A 22,060-nucleotide genomic window follows, 5' to 3' on the forward strand; every position below is an offset into this window, starting at 1 on the left:
GATTTTTAACTATTTTTGATATATAACCCTTTAATTTCACAATGAAAAATAAAGATATAAAAAGTTAGTATTTGAACTTTTATTAAATGTAACTGGATAGTGCATAATATAACAAAAAATAATTCTATTTGAATTATAAATTTTAAAAGACAATTATTTATCATATTATGATAGTCATTTATTTATTATATTATTAAGACAAGAATCAAAAAATAAAAATTTATTTTTTCTAATTATAATCATTAGAAAACATAAAATTAAAAAAAAAGTTATTTCTTATTATTAAAAATATAAAAATTTTAGTATAGACTTTGTAAGAAATAAGGAAATATAAATAATACAAATTAATGTAATTCTTAACAATCTCATTTTTTCTAGGTTTAGCTTGTTTCAATTAAATTATTAACATTGTAAAATATTTTAAATAAATATAAATTATTAATATAATAATATAATAAATTTGTTTTATGATATTCTATGTATATATTTATAAATATATTATTTTTTAATTTTATAATTTTATAATAAAATATACATTTTTTTATACATATAGAAAATGAAAAAAAAAATGTAAACATAAATGTATTGAATAAATGTATTGTACAAACATAGCACAGCATGTTTGTTATTTGAACTTTTCATTCATTTTTTATTTACACAATAATTTAAGAAATACATTACATCTTGTTTCAAATTTATTTTTTTATTATATCATTTCATGTAAAAATGTATCTAACAATTATGTACAAAATAACTAAATTTGATTAGTACCTAATTTATATATATTTTTTTTAATAATGATTATAAAAACTATTACATAAACAATCTTTTTTTTTTCTTTTTCTCTCTTCGATACAATATAAAAAAATTAATATTGATTACATTATTACATATTACAAGATTGACAATATAACAATTTTTTAAATATTCAAAATTTCAATAATTCAACAATACTTTATTCAAAGATTTTTTAACATATATATCATCTTTGATTTTTAAAAATTTATGAAATTATAAATAGATTGAAACTGTAAAGAGAGAGGGAGAAAGAGAAAGAGATAATAAAACATAATTATTTAATTACACTCTCAACATTATTCATTAATTTTTAAAATATACTGTAAACTATTAAGTGAAAATATTTAATATTAAATTTTTTTAGGTACTTTTGTTAAAATAAATTTTTATAATATCAAAATGCAATTATACATTTTAATATTTACTTTAAATTTTTCATTAATTTATTTTCTTAGAAGAAGAAATGTTAGTAATTTTATGTGTAATAAATAATACATCATTACATATTTACTATTTCTCATTTCTCTATCATTAAGAATAATTTTTTATCGTTATTATAAAGGCAACATTTTAAGGCCTCGAATTTTAAAATTCGAACGATATAGAATTTATTTTAATTTTTTTATCAACTCACTGCCTTTAATATTAAAAATATACCAAAAATTATTATTAATATTAAGTATACCGAAGTAATAATTTTGGCAGTGAAAATTTTTATATATCTATCATAATATAGTAAAATTTTAAGTTCATATGGACGGAAATTGCTTTCCTATATGGTACTTGTGTAAAGCTAACTAGACAAAATTGTTTATATAAATTTATAAATAATTAAAAATTTCAACAAAATAATGTACAACTGCCTGGAACAATTAACATTAAATTTAATAATTATTCATATAATAGTTCAATGAGTTTGTTTCACTTCTAACAACTGGGGATAATTTTCAACTATGTTTAATAGAATTCCATCAATGTATGCTCTTAATTGTGTATTGACTTCTTGTTGTTCCTTTAAAGCTTGTTTTATCTGTAATGATTTGAAATATGATAATAATGATAATCAATATAATTAAATTTGAATAATATAAAATATTCGTGGAATTTTTTAAAATAGATAAATTCTTCAAAACGAACACAATTTTATCCTTAATATAATGCCAGTTCATTTTTTCTAATATAAATTTAAATTGCTTATAACTCAATAAATAAATCTCGACGAACATTTTTATATATTATTTATTGTGTTTGTTTTGATCTCTAAATCTAAATTGACTTAAGAATATATTAGATCATGAATATATTAACATATATTAATATAAAATTAAAATTTAACACATACTTCAGATATATTACAAGGTTCACCATTATCTCCAGAAAGTTGACCGTCTATCTGTAGTAAACCGAAACAACAAAAGGAAGAGAATGAAATAGATATATTCAGAATTATATTTTCTAGAAAAATAAGGACTATAACATACCTGATCTTGATTCATGCCAGCTAGTAATTCTACAGCGAGACTAGGTCCTTTTTCAACAGAATTATTACAAGGATTTAACATTAAAAGTTCACGGCCTGCCTGCAGAGCCGCTGCAGCTTGCAATTCATCTCGTGATTCTTCTAAACCTTAAAAAATATATATACATTTTTATATAATAATATATAATAATACATAATAATATTATCATAAATAAACTTTGTTAATAATAACTTTATTAATTGTAAAAAAATTTATAAATTAAAAAATATATATACTTTTATTACAAGCTTGAAGTTGTGCTACTTGTTGCATTAATTCTTCTATTTTTTGTTGATCTTCAATTTTCATAGTCAACTCTTCTTTAACAGCTTTAAGTTGATAATGAGCTTCGTTAGCTCGACTTATTGCTTGCCGTTCACTTTCACGAGCGCTATCTATTTCTCTTCTAGCTTCTTCGAGATCGTTTTCTAATCGATTTTTCTCTACTTTAACTTTTTCGAGTTGCTCGCGTAACCTTGCTATTTCATCTCTTAAACTAGTTTCTTCTAATTCTATTGCTTGTAATTTGATAGCATAATTTTCTAATTGCAATTGACGTTCGCGTTCTAAACGACTTGCCCAATCTCTATGTCTTCGTTGTTCCGCCTAAAATATAATAGTATCATATATATTATATATATATATTAATTTTAATGAAATTAACAATTATATTATAAGATAAAATAATAAGAAGACAAAACTATTATTTACTACATTATCGATGAATGAAGAAAGAAATATAATACATAATAAGTACTTATTTAATAAAAATTACTTGAAGTCTTTCTTCAGCTCTAGTTTCAGCATCTTTGGCAGCTTCTTCTAACATTAATATTCTCGCTTGTAACGTAGCATTTTCTTGTTTTGCTCTAACATATCGTTCTTCTCCGACCGATTGAAAAGCATGCATTTGTTCTTGAATCATTTGAACCTGAAAAAAATATATGATATATTAAAATTATATATTTTAAAATTATATATATCTCTCTATTTGTATTTAATTGATACCTATATTATATGTTAGAGAATATACATATATTTTAATAGATATGGAACAAAAATATAAAGAAACTTCTATAAAGAAATTAGTACGATAATTTTTCGTTTAAAAATTCGCGCTTGTGCGAATATTTCATACTATAGGATTTCATAAAACAATGATTCTCAAATATTTATAATATATAGTATGTATATATTTATAACATTATTTGATACTGTTCTCATAATAAAATTATATAATTATATAATTATATATAATGAAATTATTAATCTTGATATAATTTCAAATAATAATTTATCTTTGTAGATTTATAATTAACTCATACTATATGTTCAATAAGTATCATTACTTTCAATAATAGAATTTCAAACATAGATGTGTATTTAATGTGAATTTATCTCTAATATTATTCTTTAAAATAATATAATTTTTTATTTTAATAATAAATATTATTAAAATAAAATTTATATAAAATTCAAAATCTAAATAAGAATTAAAATATCAATTTTAGAATATAAATTGTAACAAAAATGTAAATATTATTTTGATATCTATATTTAATATGAAGTGTAAATAAAGATTATGTAATATGCAGATTGAGTAATTAAAATTTAAATTCAATCAATTAAAATGGAGAGTTTAATGATAACAATAAAATATTCCTTTTTTTTCTATACTTGTCAATTGCCCATATTCATTGAATTAAAAAATAATACTTACTGATTTCATATATCTATTAATCTTTTCAAAATAAAAATGATAATAGATTATAGTTTATCTATATATAAAGTTTATATATATTTTTTTTATTATAGTTATTTACTTTTCTGTTATCAAATAAGACAATATATCAATATTTAATAAAAGATTACAATAATCATAACGTAGTAAGATAAATTTGTATAAATTATTATAAATGCTTTATAATATTATCATTAATTTAATTGCAACGAAACATATTATATTTATGATTTATATTTATAATATCATGTTATTATAATCATAAAGAAAAAATCTTATGATCTCGGTATATTGTCTTACTTGTTCGGTAAGCCGAGGACCACGACGACGAGGTAGTCGACTACCGCGAGAGGACGGTTGTCCGACAAATTGAAACTGGCCTTCCCACAAATCATATTCGAGGCCGGCTCCAGGTCCAGGAGACGGCCCCTCCCCGGAAGTTATTCGATTATCATGATCGTAACGTTCGATCGCACCTGTGTCTGATTGATCATCATAATTGTTCAAATCCATTCTAATTCGTGATGTTTCATGTCACGCCTGTGTCAGGTAGACTCGTCATCCTCTTTAACTAATCCGATATAAAAGATTATTCCGTTAGAACGACGTGCAAGCACGCCGGTTCTCTATTCATCCTTCTTTATGAACAATACTATCGTCACAACCTAACCTCAAAATTTCATGCGCTTACTATAAAATTGCGAATTTGAAGAATAAACGCGCGAATAATCTAATATGTACAGAGAGAAACACAACACTACGCGCACATCCGTTTCTTTGGGCGTACTTCGAATATAATCGTTCGTCTCAATCGCCCACTGTAAGCTGGGAGTAACCGAGAGGCTATTTGTGCACTCCATACTACGTATCGACTAACTCCACTATATCGCATGTATCATACGTGATACATATGTTTTGATCATTATTTCATTTATTTTTACGCACATTTTAAAAATTTATTTAAAAATTAAATTAGTTTTTTCTCTTCTGTTCTCCTATTAATGAATTAGAGAATTTTAATTTTTTTATTATATATATTTATCATTATATTATATATCTTCGAAAAAAATTTTTTACGAATTAACAAAATATTTTATATTGTATATTACAATTGTACACATATATTGTTATTATATTTATATTATATAAATATAAAAAACATTTTTCCGATCAATAATGTATATTTATTTCATTATCAACTAATCCGTATGAAGTGATAATTTTGAAAAATACACAGATACGCCCCAGATCATTTTACAATGCTTGGTTTATATAACTATCGACATATTTCACGTTTTAAAGTTAAAATTATCTAAAAAAAACATTTGTATGCATAACTAAAAGCAATTTTTACAAAAAAATAAAAAAAAATCATTAATATGCATCAATATAGATAATAACTAAGAATTTGCATTTCAAATATGTAAAGATAAAAATAAAAATAATATTATTATATATGACTTAATTTTCAAAATAAATAATTTTTTTTATTAGAATTATATATATATATATAAGCTCAGTGAATCTAAGAAAATTTCAAATAATCAATTATAATGAGAAGAATGAAGAAATTAAAAAAAGGCCAACCTTTCCATTCAATAAATCCTTCAGAAAATTTAGAACATGTCATACTTTATCTAGATATTATATCAATCACGCAGTTTTCACTCTAAACTTATTAATTTTTATGAATATTTGAGTAATTTAGTTTGTTTATCAATCTATGTTATGACTAATCAATTTTATCATCTTGCATTGCTGATCGTATTTTTGTATTACGTTTGCGTTGCATTTGTTTATCCAATTATCCAGAAAATTATATATACATATGATATATTTATTTACTAATATACATAGTAAATTAATAAAAAAAAGTTTTTATAATACATTATTATTTATATTATGTTTCATAATTGTAACATTTATATTTATTTATTCTAAATGTTTTCTTAATTTATGTTTTCTTTATTTATAAATATATTTCATTTTGTGAATAATTAAAAGCAAATATTATGCAACAGAATGCAATAATATTGCGATTACAAGGAATACAATAATATTAATGATTTATTTCACTTGTAAAATAAAAATCGAAAAATTATCAATAATTTTTATTATAATATATGTGTAATTTTTTATTTAAGATTTAAAGAGATAAAATTTATTTAAGATTTTATGATTATAGATGCAAAATTAAAAAGGCATACTATTTTAAAAGCAATACTTTTCATTTCATGCTATTATTATAGAAATAAATAATTTATATCATAATATATATATATATATTTATGTTATAAAAATATGCACATTGATAATAGAACATCTAAAATTATTTTTATATTCAATATAATAATATATTTATGATAATATAAGTGATAATTGCAAAATGGAAAATATATATAATATTTGAAATTCTCTTTTATCCAACAAATTTAACGAATTTTATCAATATTTTGATTTTGATTTTTCTATATACGATTCATAATTCATCTTCATTAATAGGTATCATAGTAAACCTGTAATAAATATATGAATGAACAATACGCAATACCTATACATAGGTAATAGAATATGAAATCGAGTTTATCTTAAATAAAAAATTACATCTTAATAAAATACATTACCTTATTCTTTACGCAATTTATTCAATTATTCGTAATCTTGAAATTTTTTTTTTCAGAAACTATCATAATAATTAATTTCACGTCCATGAATTTATAATGCCATGAATGAGTAAAAAGTGGAACATCAAGATCGAGTCTATTTCTTAGTGTTTCATTAAATTTCAGTTAATTAGTTTTTGCTAAATTTGTACTAATATTATTTTTATTAAAATTTATTATAGTCATATATTATCTCTTCATTTTTTCTTTCTTTTTTTTTCAATTCTAAGAGGCAACTGATCGAGTAACTTCATTCATAAGTGCGTCATCTGTAGCATCATTAACTTTTTTTTTTTCCTGATGAAAATTCTATGATATCTTCATTCTTACTTTCGTTCCCTTTATAAATAGAATGCTTCTGATATTTATTCGATGAAGAGCTTGACAGGGAATCATCACATCCTTCGCAAAAAACATCGTAATCTCTATCGAGTGCATCATTTATATCAGAATATAAAACAAATTCAGCAGGATAATTCTGTTTTGCATCTTTTCTTCTCTTTACGGTCTACAGGTTCAGAAATATCATAGCTTTTTATAGCTGTCAATTAAAATCAGAAAATCGTTTTTTTAAAAGACCCTGTTCTCGCGAATATAATATTCGTGTTCTCTACTTATTATTCATTATTAATTTTTTCTAAACACCGTTTTTTTAAATTATATCTTTTTGAAATCAATTGAAAATTTTCATTATTCATTCAAATCTCTATTTCATCTCTATAACTAATGACAATTAGAAGGATTTTAGAATGATCAGAGAAAGGATTCAAAATTTATAGAGCATTTAACGTATATTTGGAAATCTTGTGAAAATAATAATAAACTTTCAATTTCAATATCACAATTGAATGATATCGAAATCAATTTTCTATTTTTAAATTTATATTACTTTATTGTGCTGTCACGTCTCTATACTTTGTTCAATTCGTTAAATTTTATATCTCATAACGAACATATTACAAGCAACAGTCATCCACGATACCGGAACTATGATTCGCTCTAACAAATTTGAATCACCGATTCAGATTAATCGAAAGTGTTCAAAGAGTACTTTACACTTATTACGAAAAATCTCGGATCATTTTTTTCTCCAACAACGTCGTTAATATACATAGAAACGATTCATAATTAATCAATCTTTATACTTTCAAAACAATCGCTATAGCGTAACGATAGCGGGGAAAACTAAGGATAAATATAAAAGGAATAATTATACGGCTAGCAGCCGGAAGCCAGGTTTACCTGTGCTGGTTGCACTAAAGGGGGCAATCTGCCATTTAATCTTCGCCGTGTGTCGCGAGACAAAGACCAATAGAAAACAATGCTAACGATGCACAGTAACAAAAAAAGCAGTAATACAATATTGAACCAAGAGAAACCAAGAGAACCTTTCGATTCTTGGGATATATCATTGTAATAATGCGGTGAGTAAAATCCAGGATGATATGGATAATATGGATGAAAATGAGGATAAGGTGGTGGGTAATAAATGTAAGGTGGCGGTGGGTGTGGTGGATGTGGTTGATGAAACCTGGCGTCATCCGCGGAATTTTCGGAGGATCTTGATCCATAAGGTGGATTAGTGGCACACATCTAAGATATTGATGATTTATAAAGTTTCCTTTCCTTTATCAAATTTCATTAAGTTTATATGTTTTCTGCAAATTCGGTGAAATTATAGATTTTACGCTCATATCATCGCACGAATCGTAAGAGCGATAATTTTGTTTCACAACGATGATAAACGTGAGGTTAAACATCATTTTTCATAGATAAATTTTGACACGTTAAATATCAGAAATAAGAATAATTTGCAAAAAAAGTTATATATATATATCGATAATGTTTTTGATCGTGAGAAACTTCAAGTATTCACACAGACACACACACGCATACGTACACGCACACACAAAATGTATATATCAATTGATGATAAATCGAATTTAAGTTAGATCAATAATTAATGACAATAATTGGACTTACTTTATGATTGAGATCAATGACATCATCCTCGAGAGAGACATCGCTGTACATATCGTCCGCGGGATCACAGTTGGAGCTTATACCAGAACTATTAAAGCTCCCGCTTCGATAAAGTTGACTAAAAAAAAATCACCGAATATTATCAAATATTCTACAAAATTTATAAAATATCGTTTTAAATAAATTTTGTTCGAGTTTAATTTAAAGATTACGATATTGCTAGGTGAATTATATTTTCGAAACAGTGTATATAGTTTGGAAAAATGGAACGTTGTTAAATAGGATAAATATAGATAATGAGGTGGAATGGTTGGTAATATATTTATGGAAGTGTAAAAGGAAATGATATGTGGAAGTGCGTATGCGGACAGTGCCCACGCTTTAGAAAGTCGTCGTTTTGCGTTTCGTGAAAGGATCGGCTTGACAATTATCAGTTAAATAAGGACACCCTAAGGTTCTTCCTATGAAAATGTAAATTCTTCGCTGCTGAATAACACGATCGCTATTGTTATCCCATGACGTCAACTCGCAGACTCCTCGGATGAAATAAAAATATCTCTTTCAACTTTCTACAGATACTTTTTCACGCTTATCAAGCTGGTGTATAGAATTTTTGAATTCGTGAATCCATTTTATGTACGTATTTTTATTACTAACAATTACAACAGCTTTTCAAGATATCAAGAAAGAAAAAAAAAAAAAAAAAAAAAAAAAAAGGAAGAAGAAAAAAAAAAACAATTTACATAAGTGCATTAAGATAAATCGTAAAACCTAAATAATTAACGGTTCGTTCTTACCTTGCTAATGCATTGGAACTAAGTCTCTTCCTTCCGGAACTAAAAAAAAAAAAAAAAAAAAAAAAAAAAGAAAAAAAAAGAAAAAAAAAAGAAAGAAAGAAAGAAAAATAATATAATTGTGTGAAAAATATTCTTACGTAATAGAGTATAATTTTATAAATAATTTTTAAAATAATAAATTTATTAAATGTTAATAAATCTCAGCCTTGTATTATTTTTCCGTTTTTTAATCATCACTGTATATTTAATAACAACATCACGTTATTATAACATTTATCTCGATATCGAAAAATTAATGAAATGATTAATCTTATAAAAAAATCTTTTCTAGAAGAATCTAATATAACATATTGTCAATCAAGTAAATCGCAATTTCTATAAATGAATCGAATAAAATCGAAGAAAATAGATCGAAGGCTAAAATTTATTATGAAATAATAAATGGAGCCAAGAAAATACCATATATATATCTATTTAACTCTATGATGAAAGAGAATCAACAATTTGATTCTATTCTAATGTCATTGGCAAGGATACAATGTTCAATTTCAAATATAGTCTTCCATATAAATAGACAAGACACGTATATACAATTGATATACACATTAGATGTATGATATATATGTATACGATGCATTAAATTATATAATACACAAGATATAATAAAAAAAAAAAATAATATCGAGAAGATACATAAGAAATATTTATTTACTATTTTATTTTACAATCATACTATTTTATTTTAATAATATGAAAGTAAAATACAATAACGTATAACGAACAATTTTACAATTTGGAAAAATTGAAACGCAAAATAATCAAGCATTAAAAACTTTTGTAATCAATTGTATATACTCATAGATATATTCAATAATACATGTAAAAATGAAATTCGATTAATGAAAGTGTTTTCTTCTTTTTTGTTCCTTCGAACAATCAACAAATTAACACATTAATTCATATTCAATGAGACGATTAATATTAACTTGTTTATTTATAACGGATCGATTGTCATGGCTCGAAAATAATGAACAAATTGTGAATACTGTATAATTAGTTACAAATGCATTGCTCAACTAATTGTTTTTCGTGAAGTAAATATTATCTTGGAAAATGCTTGTGATGTAATCGTGAATAGCGTTAGAATGGAAAATCGTTATACGCGCTATCTATAATATTGTATCTCGCTAACTTCCTTCTTGTCATATAAATTGTGAATTACAAATATGTTAATGAAATTTAATAAATACAATTCTTCACACTTTATCCTTAGATATTGAAGTTTTTTTTTTTTCAGTTTATTAGCAAAACTAAACGATCGACTAATCAGTCGATTTCACAGAAATAATTTTTTCATACGCCAATCTCGTTCTTGATTTTTTTTTTTTTTTTTTTTTGTCAATCAAAAATTCTTCCGTAACGAATCTAACACTCGATTATAATACTGACGATGCGTAAACTTCGTTTTTCATACGCCGTATAAATCACGTGCTATATTCAACCTAACTTTTTTACTTAACTGAATTAATAATGTAATCTATCTTTTATAAATATTTGGCGTATTTTAAATATTAGAGGTTTAGATTCAAAATTCTGATAATCAAAATTCGAGTTCTTTTTCTAAAAAAAATAATAAACTCGAAGTTTAAATATTAAATACAATTTTATTTTTTTTGAAAAAGTAATCTAACGGTAAAAAAAAACATTATATAGTGTAATGAAAAATTTAAATCATTGAATCGAATTGAAATATTAAAATTTTTTGAAGTATATAATATTAAATAATTAAAAAAAAAAATAAAACTTAAATTATTAATAAATTTAAAAATTCTTTTATTTATTCGAGCAAAGTAAATTTTTTTTCAGTGAAATTAATAAATGAATATAATAGAATTAAATAAGAAAAATGGATGCTAAAAAGAGACAAATTTAGCAATTTTTCGAAAAGGAAAATAAACGAAATCTTACCAAGGCGGTGTTCGCCTAAGTGATGTCCGTAGACAAGAATGTCTTCCTATAGTTGAATTGGGACTTCTTGGATTTCTAATTAAAACAAAACAAAGTTTACAAAATACATTATCTATAAACTAGTTAATTATACTGGTTAATTATATTACATTTTCACAGCATTTAAATTTTAATCTTATTATTAATCTTATAATTAAGAATTATTCAAAATATTGTTCAAAAATTGTTCAAAAATTTTGGAAATTTAAAATAATGTATCAATTTTTATATCGATGATTTCTTTTTTTCATATAGTTATTTAAAAGAAAATACATAAAATTAAATTAATAATTTTGAAGAATATGGAATATAATAAGATATTCAATTTTATTTTCTCTTTTCTTTGTGAAAGTTTTTTCTACATGTTAGCAAAATATTAATTTGATCGTGGGAATAGATCTGTTTGAATGATATACATAAAATGTGAGAAAGTCTGTATTAAATTTCGTGTCAACTACAATGTACTTAATACAAGATAAACATGTTCAACGTGTTTGAATATTGATAGAATAATTTTGAAACAAACGTAATATAAAATAAAAATAATACTATACACGATTCGTATATGAATGATTTTATATCTATGAGATATTTTAAACGAATGTCAAAATATTCATTCATTATATTACAATAAAAACAATTATAAAATATTTTTAATATATTATTACAATTGTATTTCATTTTTGATGGTAAATTCATTTCTAATTATAAAAAAAACATGAATGTAATTTTTTAATAATTCTTATTTATATATATAACGCTCATGATACCCTCTACAGGACACATCGAGAAACTAAAGTTACTGAACTTAAAAATGTTCGCGCGCAAAATTACGGCAATTTGTGTATTATCGATATTATTATATAAAGGACAATCAATGCATAAATATATACATATATGTATATATAGAGAAAGAGAAAATAAGAGAAAAGAGCAAGAGAGAGAAAAGGGGCAACGAACTTACTTGAAAGAACTAGTACTTGTGGGTGAAGGTGCAGAACTGCTACCCGGTGATTCCACCCCGTCATCAGCGTCACCTTCGACAGATCCAAATGCTTCGTAGCTTTCCTCTTCTTCGTGATTATTCGTAGATTTAATGTTACAAGATGACGCGATGGCATCAACGTGTTCGGGACTAGCGGAATAATGCCCAGAGTCTTGAAGATTCGGATTGACCAGATTATGCAAGTCCACCGACATAGAAAGCGAAGGCGGATCACTTTGGCTCCATTCGACAGCACCAGGAGCTCCGTTTACATGACCACCCTCGTTCTCCACACGATATGATTGGCGGGTGCTCGGTAAGATGGCGTCACCATCACGAGCTACGTCACTGTCAGACACGACGACACGTGATGTAGCCACGCTATTAGTTGGTGAAACATTTACACCAGGCGAACGGGAGCTTACCATCCTTCGTTATCGGCCAGATTGGAGCCGAAGCTCGATGAATAACAAGAACTGAGGGATGTCCGAGGTTTTTCGATTATTGAATGCTTCGCTAGTAGAACCGATTACTGAAAAATGTTCTCTGAGTCAGATATTCAAAAACGTTAAGAGAATAAAAAAAAATGAAATAGAATGTAACACGATTTTCGTTTTATTTCTATATTCTTTCTAATCGATAAAATAACAGCAAACAAATATCCCTAAGAGAGAAAGAAACAAGGATAGATTTTAACTATAAAAAAAATTATTACAGAACCATAAAAAAACCTACTTTATGAAATAATAAATTTATAATCTATATGTAAATGTTATTTAATGAATATGCAATAGTTTAAAATCCAAGAAAAGCGTGAGAATCTAGCGTATTAAGTCATGGTACACTGAGTTAGACCTCAACGGTACGAGAAAAGTCATAATTAAATATTATGTTACGATATATTTGTATCGTTCAATGTTAAAGAACATTTTCTTTTTTTTTTTTTTCTATAATATATAAAATATTATATATTTATTATGTAGATTTTAAAAAAATATCAATTATTAAAAATTGCACATCAGATAAAAATTTTGACAAATTATTTATTCATTTTATTGTCTTGTAAAAAAAATATCAAACGTAACGTGACAATCACGTATGTATATATATATATATATATATATATATAACATATATAAGAATATCTTATATATATAACATATATAAGAAAATAATTGATTATAGACAAGAAAAAAAATATTTAATTATATATCTCACGATAATTTTAATTTTAATTTTTTGAAGAATTTTAAAAAGTCAGAAGATAAAGATAATCATTAATTTTATATTAAAAATCATTAAAAATTTATAATTTTACAATTTTATCATTTAAAATAAATGTTTGATAACATTTTATATAAAATTAAAAATTTCATTGATATATTAAAAAAAAATATTGATAATATTTATATCGTTAATTTAAAAGAATAATAATATAATTGCAAAATTTTTCAGAAAATGGAGAAAATTATTTAATTTAATCATCTTCTAGAAATAACGTGATATTGAAAAGAATTATCGATACATTTTATTTAAATTTTATTAATCATAAAAAAATTTTGCTAAATTTTTTTAATAAATAAATATAAATTGTTATAAGTATTATAAATAAAATATTATTAAATTAATAAAAAAATAAAAAAGTAATAAATAAAAAAATAATCTTATAATTAATATAACTGTTATTAGAAAAATTAGATATATTTATAATTTGGATATATTCGAATTATTGATTTATTATTAATTATATTTAAGTATTTAATGTCACATTTCATTAAAAATTTACAGTTTTACAATTTTATTATTATTCTTCTAATTAGTAATTTATTAACTGCTTTTATATAGCAGGAATTGAATAAAAAATATTAAACAAAATATGTAATCATGGATCATCTATATCCTGATTTATCTTGATCGTATATTATAAATTCAATTGATTTTCATATTCATGTTGAATATATTTCGTATAATATTATTTATATAACGAGTGAAATCATATTAATTAAGATGTTCAAGATGATAATGAAAAGGAGCAATCGTAAAAATTTTATATTTTAATAATCGTGTTATAAATAAAAATCGCTATTTAAAAAGAAAAATCAAAAAAATTTTTATATGTATATACATATATGTATATTTATATATATGTATATTTTTCCATTTTATAAATTTAAAAATTTTGAAATACTTATTGTAACGTTTGATATCGCTTTTTCAGCAAAAAAATATATAATTTTAATGAAATATATCTAGCACTTCTTTAAATAATAAATATTTCATTTATTTACACTATCTTCTTAATCTTCTTATCTCTGTTTAATATTTACAAACATGAAAAAAAAAATATATATATATATATATGTAAACAAATAATCCTCGTATTATTAATTAATAATGCATATTACAAAAAGGAAATGTTTTTTTTTTTTATAAAACAATATAAATAATATAATTGTACGAGTTTAATGATTTTAAATAATTTTATGCATATATCATATATATATATGCATATATATATATTTTGCATTAATTTATTAATAATAAATATTAACATATGCGTTAATATCAATCAATTTTTCAATCATTTAAAACATATTTGTATTTATAATTTTTTATATATAAAAAGATTATAAAATAATTAAATAATTGCATTTAAATTTAATATTGCATATAATATTTTCAGTTACATATTAATTATTAACATGAATAACAAAATTTTCTTAATTAATTTATCAAATTTTCTATTATTAATCCTTTTTTTATTTTTTTTAATATATAAATGAATATTCTAAATCTTATTGTAAATACAAAGATCTTTATTAGCATTATTATGACTAGTTATGAAAATTATTCACGAGATAACTGGCGTCTCGGTTTCCAGGTACTTGTCACTCGGAACGGAATGCGTAGATGCGTTTCAAATCGCCGGGAGATTCCAGTACGCTATTTAGAGCAAGCTCGAAAGTATAGATGAAGAATATATTTAACGCTTAACAGCGTATAATATCTCTAACCTTAATTATGATGACATGGGAATATCATTAGCTTTTGCCATTATTTAAGTTCTAATGAAAGTAATATTCTTTTACAAATTGTCTTAATTTGAAAATATTATAATGATCAACATGAATATTTCACGTTTTGCAATTACAACAATTAATTTTAACAATTATAAATATATATATATATATATATTGCAATACGTTTTTATGCGAAATATTATTAAAAATATTTTTAATAATAAAAAATATAAATATCCTAATTATTAAATAGTTAAGTATTAAATAGATATTTTAAATTTAAATAATTTGTTATTTACTGGTTGACTATTGTTCAGAATTTATTTTTATTCTGTACTAAAAAAATGATGGAAATAGTATTTAAAAATGAAATTAAAATTATATTAAATTTAGTATTATTTGTTAAAATAACTATTATTTTGTGTTTCGTTAAACAATATTTGTTTTACATAAAATTGTAATATTTAAAGAATATGAATTTAAAAAAAAAAACAGCAGGACGTTCCTTGCATTGCTGTTCGTTCGTTGACTCACCTTGAACTGAACAGTAGGTATATATAATTTCAATAAAATACAGAGAAATTATATTCTCTGATATGAGTTTATCAGTTTTGAATAGTCGGTCACAAAAAAGCGAATAAATTTCTTACAAACGCATAGTTAAATACAGAACATATAGAATTAAAAATTGAAAATCCGAGGCAGATGCACCTTTCTGTCACCTGAAGTAAACACCTGTATACACTAAACCTTAATCAGGTAATAAATTCACAAAAAATATACACAATAAATATCTTTGACACAGATAGGTACACCCGCACATAAATTAGTTAAATGCACAATTTCAAATTTAGGCTATAAATGCATGGGCACAATGATCTCTGGCAATCGCGAACAAACTAACGAAAGCACAACCGAATCGTAACACGAAAATGAACGAAACGATTAGTCGAGAGGAGCTATGGCAGGTACGCATGCGCAACGAAACAGGAATGTCGTGAATACACGAATACGTTACTACACCTATATACACCACACTAAACATCACGGTCGTACCCGCAGGTACGAGAAAGCACCAGTGTTTCTCAACCTACGGAATATAAATTTGTTGAAAATTTAACTTAAATAAGACTATAGCTCTTTATTATGTTATTTCTTCAACCTATTAATTTGTTAATTAATTTTTATAAATAAAACAATTTGTTTCACATTAATGTTATCGCGAATAGTTAATAATATTTTGATGATTTAATTGATTCCAACAAAACACATATAGATATTTTTTTTAAAAATACTTATTTTTAATATTCTTTTACGATGCTGTAATACCATCCGAATTTTTCTTATAAACTTCCTTATAAACTAATTCTTGCATTTGCATTCTGAGTAACATTCTTTTGTCAGCAGGCAATGTTCTTATATGTGGTAAAAGACTCATAAGAAAATAATAATTATCATCAAAACGATTGCCTTCTAAAGGATCTACTGGAATACCAATATTAGTGTCATTGTCACCCATGAGCACCTGTTCAGGAGAAATATTTTGTAACATCATTTCGTTTTCAGTAAGATTGTCGGAAACACTTTGAAATTCAAGATTGTCAAAATTCTCTTCAGGTTCTTGTTTCACATCTATATGATTGACAGCGTCGATCTTTAATCCGTTGTCGCTATTTATCGACAGTAGATGATTCGCAATCGTATTTCGATCTTCTATATTTCTATTTGTTACCGACGAACCATTCTGTATCAAAGCTCCATCGCTCTCGCTTTCACTAGGTACTCGATCATCATCTTGACAAGAATTACTTCGTTCCCAAATAGGAGGACGAGGTAACATTTGTTCTTTTAAAAATTGCAAACTTTTGAAATGTATCCATACTGGCCTATTTCGATGAAATTTACTTTTGCGATAAACTTGATCCTTTTTTAATTCCGCTCGAAAAGTATCTCGCAAACCTTTCCATTTTGCTTTTAATACTGGTTCTGAAAAATGTGAATACGAAGTATTTTAACTATATCATTTATTTAATTAAGTAATTTATATGTTTAATACTTCATCAATTTAGTTAATTTAATAAGATTAATTGATTTCAATTAAATTATAAAATTATATTAACACATACATGCGCGTACACACGCTCGCACATACTATATTTTGATATACATACGCATATAAAATAATATATAATAATGTAAAACATCATTTTTATAAAATATAATTATGAATTAAAATATAAATAACAAAAATTACAAATAATAAAAATAATTTATAAATAAATGCGACAATTGAAATTTATTGACTGCTTGTACGCATGCGTCTTTAACTAACAAGTTTGTACTTACATACAATTTAAATCTTTCTCAGCTTTAATACGGTAAATAATAATAAATTGTAAGTTATCAGTAGTTCATAGAATAAAATATTAAGTGATATTAAGATTTGTGTATTAAATTAAAATTATAAATTGACTTAAAATACAATATATTCAGTAACATATCACTATAAAAAAGTAAGGTTAACTGGATCATTATTCACGAATATATTAAAACACTATACAATGAAATCAAGTAATATTTGCATCATCAAAACATACATACATATTTTATGTATATATTTTTATGTAATAATTAAAATAATTGTAATATAAAAAATTTTTCTTACATATGGAACTTTAAATATTTTACACTATTATTATAAAATTTAAATCATTAGATAAATACATAATAAATATATTAAAAATACTATTTTTTAATATTTAAATAATTTAATATTTTAATAATTCTTTTATTATATTATAATAGTAACAATTTATACTTATATTTAAGTATACTTAAATAGGTTTTATTTTATTATAAATGAGACTAAAAATCTGTTAATAGAATGGATCACAAAAATGCGCGCGCGAATGAGATATATGAAAAACGATTTCAGCAATGCACCTACTGGGTAACTTGAATATCGATGCAATTTCCATCCAAACGCGGTTCGTCACCTCACGATTATGATAAGAGATATGCCTTTGGTTCCAAAGCGCTGGCCGCTTGTAAACTTCGGCAATTAACCGATTTGCATCCATCTTCACTTCGTCCCTCATTTTTATCAGTTAAATAAAAAATTTTTTTCTATAATTCAAACAAAACAAAAAAGCACAGTATTAGCTTGTCAATCCGATAGGAACAAAGTATGGGCGAATACTAGCGCCGGGATAGCGATTAGCGCGCAGGACGCTCTTGGGTAACGATCGATTCGCATTTCGCCCTCATCTTGCCCTTGCTAGCGCGAATAACTTCATCTTTTCTTTCTCATAACTTATCATTTGGATATTGATTATATTATAAATAAATTACAAAAATATATTTTAATTAATGTATTTTTAACTTAACATTTTTAAATTATAAAAAAATAAATATTTTTTATATTGATGATCACTAAATATAAACTTAAATATTTTTTTTAATTTAACAAATAATTAATATAAATAACAAAAGTTTTAAAAATAGAAAAAATATAGATAAAATATATATTTCAGATGTTGAATAATATAAAAGATTTTGAATTAATAGCACAAGGCGCTGAAGCACGTATATATAAGGGCACTTATCTGGGAAAGTTAACATTAATCAAGGAAAGATTCGAAAAGAAATATAGACATCCAGACTTAGATATACGTCTCACAAAAGATCGAATAAAAGCCGAATGTCGTGCTATACTCCGTGCTAAAACTGCAGGTAAAATAATATGAATATCAATAGTATATCAAATTTATATTTTTTTTTTCTAAAGAATTTTTTTTCTTTTTTTAAGGAATCGCAACACCAGCTATATATTTGATAAATTTAGAACGACGATGTATTTATATGGAATATATACAAGATGCAATAATATTAAAAGATTTTCTTGATAAAAATGTTTTGAAAGAAGCAAATATTGATCATTTGTTAAATTTTATAGCACAAGGACTTGGAGTACTTATTGCTAAATTACATTTGAAAAATATAATTCATGGGGATTTAACTACTTCCAATATTCTTTTGAAAAATATTGACAATTATATTGAAAAATATGATGGTATACAATTATAATTTATTACAATTAATATTATTTTAATAATTTAACTTTTTTTTTTCGTTGTAGTTGCGAATAATTTTGTTATAATAGATTTTGGATTAGCTCATATAGAATCGAACATAGAAGATAAAGCAGTCGATTTATACGTTCTTGAACGATCATTATTAAGTGCACATTCAGAAATACCTTCATTATTCTCAAAAATATTTGATATTTATCAAATACATTATGCAAATAAAAATCAATGTAAAGAAATTGTTTCTAAATATAAGGAAGTACAATTACGAGGACGAAAACGATTAATGATCGGTTAATTTCAATATATTTTTTATAAATATATTGGCATTTTATTAACACATTTTTTATAATTTACATGATATTATATATCTTAAATAAATTATGTTAAATGAAATTTGAAGTATATTATTTTTATTTAATATGTATAATTGATATTAAATAAAATGTAATTTTAATTTAATATATATATTTGATATTTATTTTATAATTATATTTCTAATTATTTTTAGAAATATCATTAGAATAATATATATTAAAATTATATTGATATTTTAAATTTATATAATTTGTTAAAACTAAATCTAAGATCATTATTTGTCATGAACAATATATTCAAATATGAATATTGTTTATATATAGTTATATGAATATAGTTATATTAAATCTTATAAATATTGAGCAATATAATTACTTAAAATGTTTATTTATATTAATTATATATAATTGTTATGTATTAATTATTTGCATATAATCTGATTTGGTATATGCAATACTTATAACATAATTTATATTACTTATTTATATCAATAATATATAGCAAGAAATTTTAAATATAAAATAAAAATGTTTTATAATTAACATTTAAAAGCATTGTTTTTAAGAACAAATAATTAATCTTTAAAATTTACTAATTTTTTATGAAAAAACTTTTTAATAGATGAATAGTTTGTATATTTAATTTCATGTAACAAGAATTATCCAAGTAAGTAACAAATAATTCTATTGTATGTTTATTAAATACACCATAAATTCAAAACATATAATCTATATGAAAAACTTGTTTTCCACAAAATATAGATAAATTGCATACTTGATTCTTGAAAAATATATGCATTAATATTTTTAGTTTAAAAATGATTAATCAAAATGTAATCCTGAATATATAATAATCCATGTGACCTATGAATAAAAATATTATAAAATTATAATTTTAAAGAGTTTAAAACAAATAAAATTAAATAATTTCAAATTACCAAAAAACCAGCAAATGATGTCATAAAACCTTCTTTAGTTAATTCCCATATACCACCAAATTCTTCTTCGTCAATTTGTTGAAAATTGCTAAAATACAGGTATGTAACACCCGCATTAACTAATACAAATCTAGAATATAAATCACAAATTTAATATATATAATTATATATATATAGGTCTATATAAACTATTTTAACTTACAATAGTAGAGCTATAAAACCTTTTAAAGGTATAAGACCCCATCCTATACCAACTATAATACCAATTGCTTGTCTAGCCCAATATATAACATCCAAAAATTCTTCCTATAATAATTAAGTTGATAAATAAGTGAATTCATAAAAATAAATGAAAAACATAATCAAAGTATGGTTATGTTTACTTTGTCTGGCCATTCGGAATTAGCTGTTATCGCACGTGTCCATACACTTAATTCACATTTATTACCATTTCCAATCTTTTCAGATTTTGATCGTGACATTTCTACACCTTCTCAACTTAACAATATAAACCATATAACAAAACTCATTAACATTTCCTAAGTAAAACGAATTTCACGTACTTTTATTTCCTCAAACGTTCCACTGCTATACTTCCATCTCTTGAATTATGGAAATGCCAGATTTCATATAATTTTTCACGCACGCGCATTAACTTGCTATATTTTATAATAATTTGTTAATTTTTTAAAATATTAAATACATTTTAACATAGTTTGATGCTTAATACTTTAAAGCATTATCAACAACCTGTAAAATTATTAACTTTTCTAATTTATAATTTTATATATTAAACTTAAAAATGATTTTAAATATATATTATACATAATTATTTGAAAATTATGTATTTAATTCCAATATATTTTGATTTTATAATAATTATACCAATGAATATTTTTTTAAATTTTTCATATAAATTATTTATTGAAATAAATAATTATTTTATTGAAATAAAAAAAATTATATTCTTATTATAATAAATAATTATATTTTTTTAAAAAATAATTATATAAAATTATATAAATATACAAAACTATTAATATATATAAAATAAAAAGAATAATCAATATGCTATGTATGGGAATCTTTATTTACTAATGCATGATTTTATATTGCATGATTAATAAGTTATATCAAAATCTGCAATTATTAAATTATTGATAATTATATGTTATTATTATTATATATATAATATTTATTATA

The 22,060-nt window shown here is 23.4% G+C and overlaps 5 protein-coding genes across 10 annotated transcripts; 1 reads left to right on the top strand and 4 right to left on the bottom strand.

The window, feature by feature from the left end:
• Positions 1-1,662: 1,662 nt before the first annotated feature.
• LOC409274 (rab11 family-interacting protein 4) lies at positions 1,663-16,767 on the bottom strand. Of its 3 annotated transcripts, XM_006568323.3 has the most exons (11): positions 16,049-16,760; positions 12,920-13,026; positions 12,474-12,842; positions 11,471-11,545; positions 9,503-9,541; positions 8,706-8,823; positions 3,094-3,249; positions 2,555-2,924; positions 2,280-2,425; positions 2,141-2,191; positions 1,663-1,828 (listed from the first exon to the last, which is right to left on the bottom strand). In XM_006568323.3, the coding sequence occupies exons 3-11, from the start codon at positions 12,707-12,709 to the stop codon at positions 1,706-1,708; spliced, it is 1,314 nt and encodes a 437-aa protein (XP_006568386.1). In that variant the 5' UTR covers positions 12,710-12,842; positions 12,920-13,026; positions 16,049-16,760; the 3' UTR covers positions 1,663-1,705. The 3 variants fall into 3 exon arrangements, with proteins under 3 accessions (XP_006568386.1, XP_392795.3, XP_016768711.1); XM_392795.7 differs by having other exon boundaries at positions 12,474-13,026; positions 16,049-16,767; XM_016913222.2 differs by lacking the exon at positions 9,503-9,541 and having other exon boundaries at positions 12,474-13,026; positions 16,049-16,766.
• Positions 6,480-8,699, bottom strand: LOC107964765. The gene has a single exon (XM_026441956.1). It carries the CDS (start codon positions 8,313-8,315, stop codon positions 7,941-7,943), a length of 375 nt encoding a protein of 124 aa, XP_026297741.1. The 5' UTR covers positions 8,316-8,699; the 3' UTR covers positions 6,480-7,940.
• Positions 16,768-17,235: 468 nt separating the features above from the next.
• On the top strand, positions 17,236-19,993 carry LOC409272 (EKC/KEOPS complex subunit TP53RK). Of its 4 annotated transcripts, none has more exons than XM_006568325.3 (4): positions 17,236-17,347; positions 19,048-19,246; positions 19,323-19,586; positions 19,653-19,993. In XM_006568325.3, the coding sequence occupies exons 2-4, from the start codon at positions 19,048-19,050 to the stop codon at positions 19,898-19,900; spliced, it is 711 nt and encodes a 236-aa protein (XP_006568388.1). In that variant the 5' UTR covers positions 17,236-17,347; the 3' UTR covers positions 19,901-19,993. The 4 variants fall into 4 exon arrangements, with proteins under 4 accessions (XP_006568388.1, XP_392793.4, XP_006568387.1 ...); XM_392793.7 differs by lacking the exon at positions 17,236-17,347 and adding an exon at positions 17,800-17,909; XM_006568324.3 differs by lacking the exon at positions 17,236-17,347 and adding an exon at positions 17,814-17,892.
• Positions 17,362-18,647, bottom strand: LOC726661. The gene is made up of 3 exons (XM_026441957.1): positions 18,462-18,647; positions 17,861-17,882; positions 17,362-17,500 (listed from the first exon to the last, which is right to left on the bottom strand). The coding sequence occupies exons 1-3, from the start codon at positions 18,610-18,612 to the stop codon at positions 17,416-17,418; spliced, it is 258 nt and encodes an 85-aa protein (XP_026297742.1). The 5' UTR covers positions 18,613-18,647; the 3' UTR covers positions 17,362-17,415.
• Positions 19,994-20,591: 598 nt separating the features above from the next.
• LOC552050 (uncharacterized protein RAB5IF homolog) lies at positions 20,592-21,531 on the bottom strand. Its single transcript, XM_624429.6, has 4 exons — positions 21,241-21,531; positions 21,060-21,163; positions 20,858-20,987; positions 20,592-20,783 (listed from the first exon to the last, which is right to left on the bottom strand). Exons 1-4 carry the CDS (start codon positions 21,337-21,339, stop codon positions 20,742-20,744), a joined length of 375 nt encoding a protein of 124 aa, XP_624432.1. The 5' UTR covers positions 21,340-21,531; the 3' UTR covers positions 20,592-20,741.
• Positions 21,532-22,060: the final 529 nt, after the last annotated feature.

Source organism: Apis mellifera, linkage group LG7 (genome assembly GCF_003254395.2).
Source record: "Apis mellifera strain DH4 linkage group LG7, Amel_HAv3.1, whole genome shotgun sequence".
In the NCBI taxonomy this organism is placed as follows: Eukaryota; Metazoa; Arthropoda; class Insecta; order Hymenoptera; family Apidae; genus Apis; species Apis mellifera.

Coding starts and splice junctions, on each gene's coding strand:
- LOC107964765 (XM_026441956.1), bottom strand. CDS start 8,315: ATGTGTGCCACTAATCCACCTTATGGATCAAGATCCTCCGAAAATTCC.
- LOC409274 (XM_392795.7), bottom strand. CDS start 12,922: ATGGTAAGCTCCCGTTCGCCTGGTGTAAATGTTTCACCAACTAATAGC. Junction 8,824..9,502: donor AGTTCCAATGCATTAGCAAG/GTAAGAACGAAC, acceptor ATTTTTTTTTAG/TCAACTTTATCGAAGCGGGA. Junction 2,426..2,554: donor ACTTCAAGCTTGTAATAAAA/GTATATATATTT, acceptor ATATTTTTTAAG/GTTTAGAAGAATCACGAGAT.
- LOC726661 (XM_026441957.1), bottom strand. CDS start 18,612: ATGAGGGACGAAGTGAAGATGGATGCAAATCGGTTAATTGCCGAAGTT. Junction 17,883..18,461: donor ATCGATATTCAAGTTACCCA/GTAGGTGCATTG, acceptor ACCGTATTAAAG/CTGAGAAAGATTTAAATTGT. Junction 17,501..17,860: donor GAGAAAGATTTAAATTGTAT/GTAAGTACAAAC, acceptor CACATTTTTCAG/AACCAGTATTAAAAGCAAAA.
- LOC409272 (XM_006568325.3), top strand. CDS start 19,048: ATGTTGAATAATATAAAAGATTTTGAATTAATAGCACAAGGCGCTGAA. Junction 19,247..19,322: donor ACTCCGTGCTAAAACTGCAG/GTAAAATAATAT, acceptor TCTTTTTTTAAG/GAATCGCAACACCAGCTATA. Junction 19,587..19,652: donor TTATATTGAAAAATATGATG/GTATACAATTAT, acceptor TTTTCGTTGTAG/TTGCGAATAATTTTGTTATA.
- LOC552050 (XM_624429.6), bottom strand. CDS start 21,339: ATGTCACGATCAAAATCTGAAAAGATTGGAAATGGTAATAAATGTGAA. Junction 21,164..21,240: donor ATTCCGAATGGCCAGACAAA/GTAAACATAACC, acceptor TAATTATTATAG/GAAGAATTTTTGGATGTTAT. Junction 20,988..21,059: donor GGTTTTATAGCTCTACTATT/GTAAGTTAAAAT, acceptor TTTATATTCTAG/ATTTGTATTAGTTAATGCGG.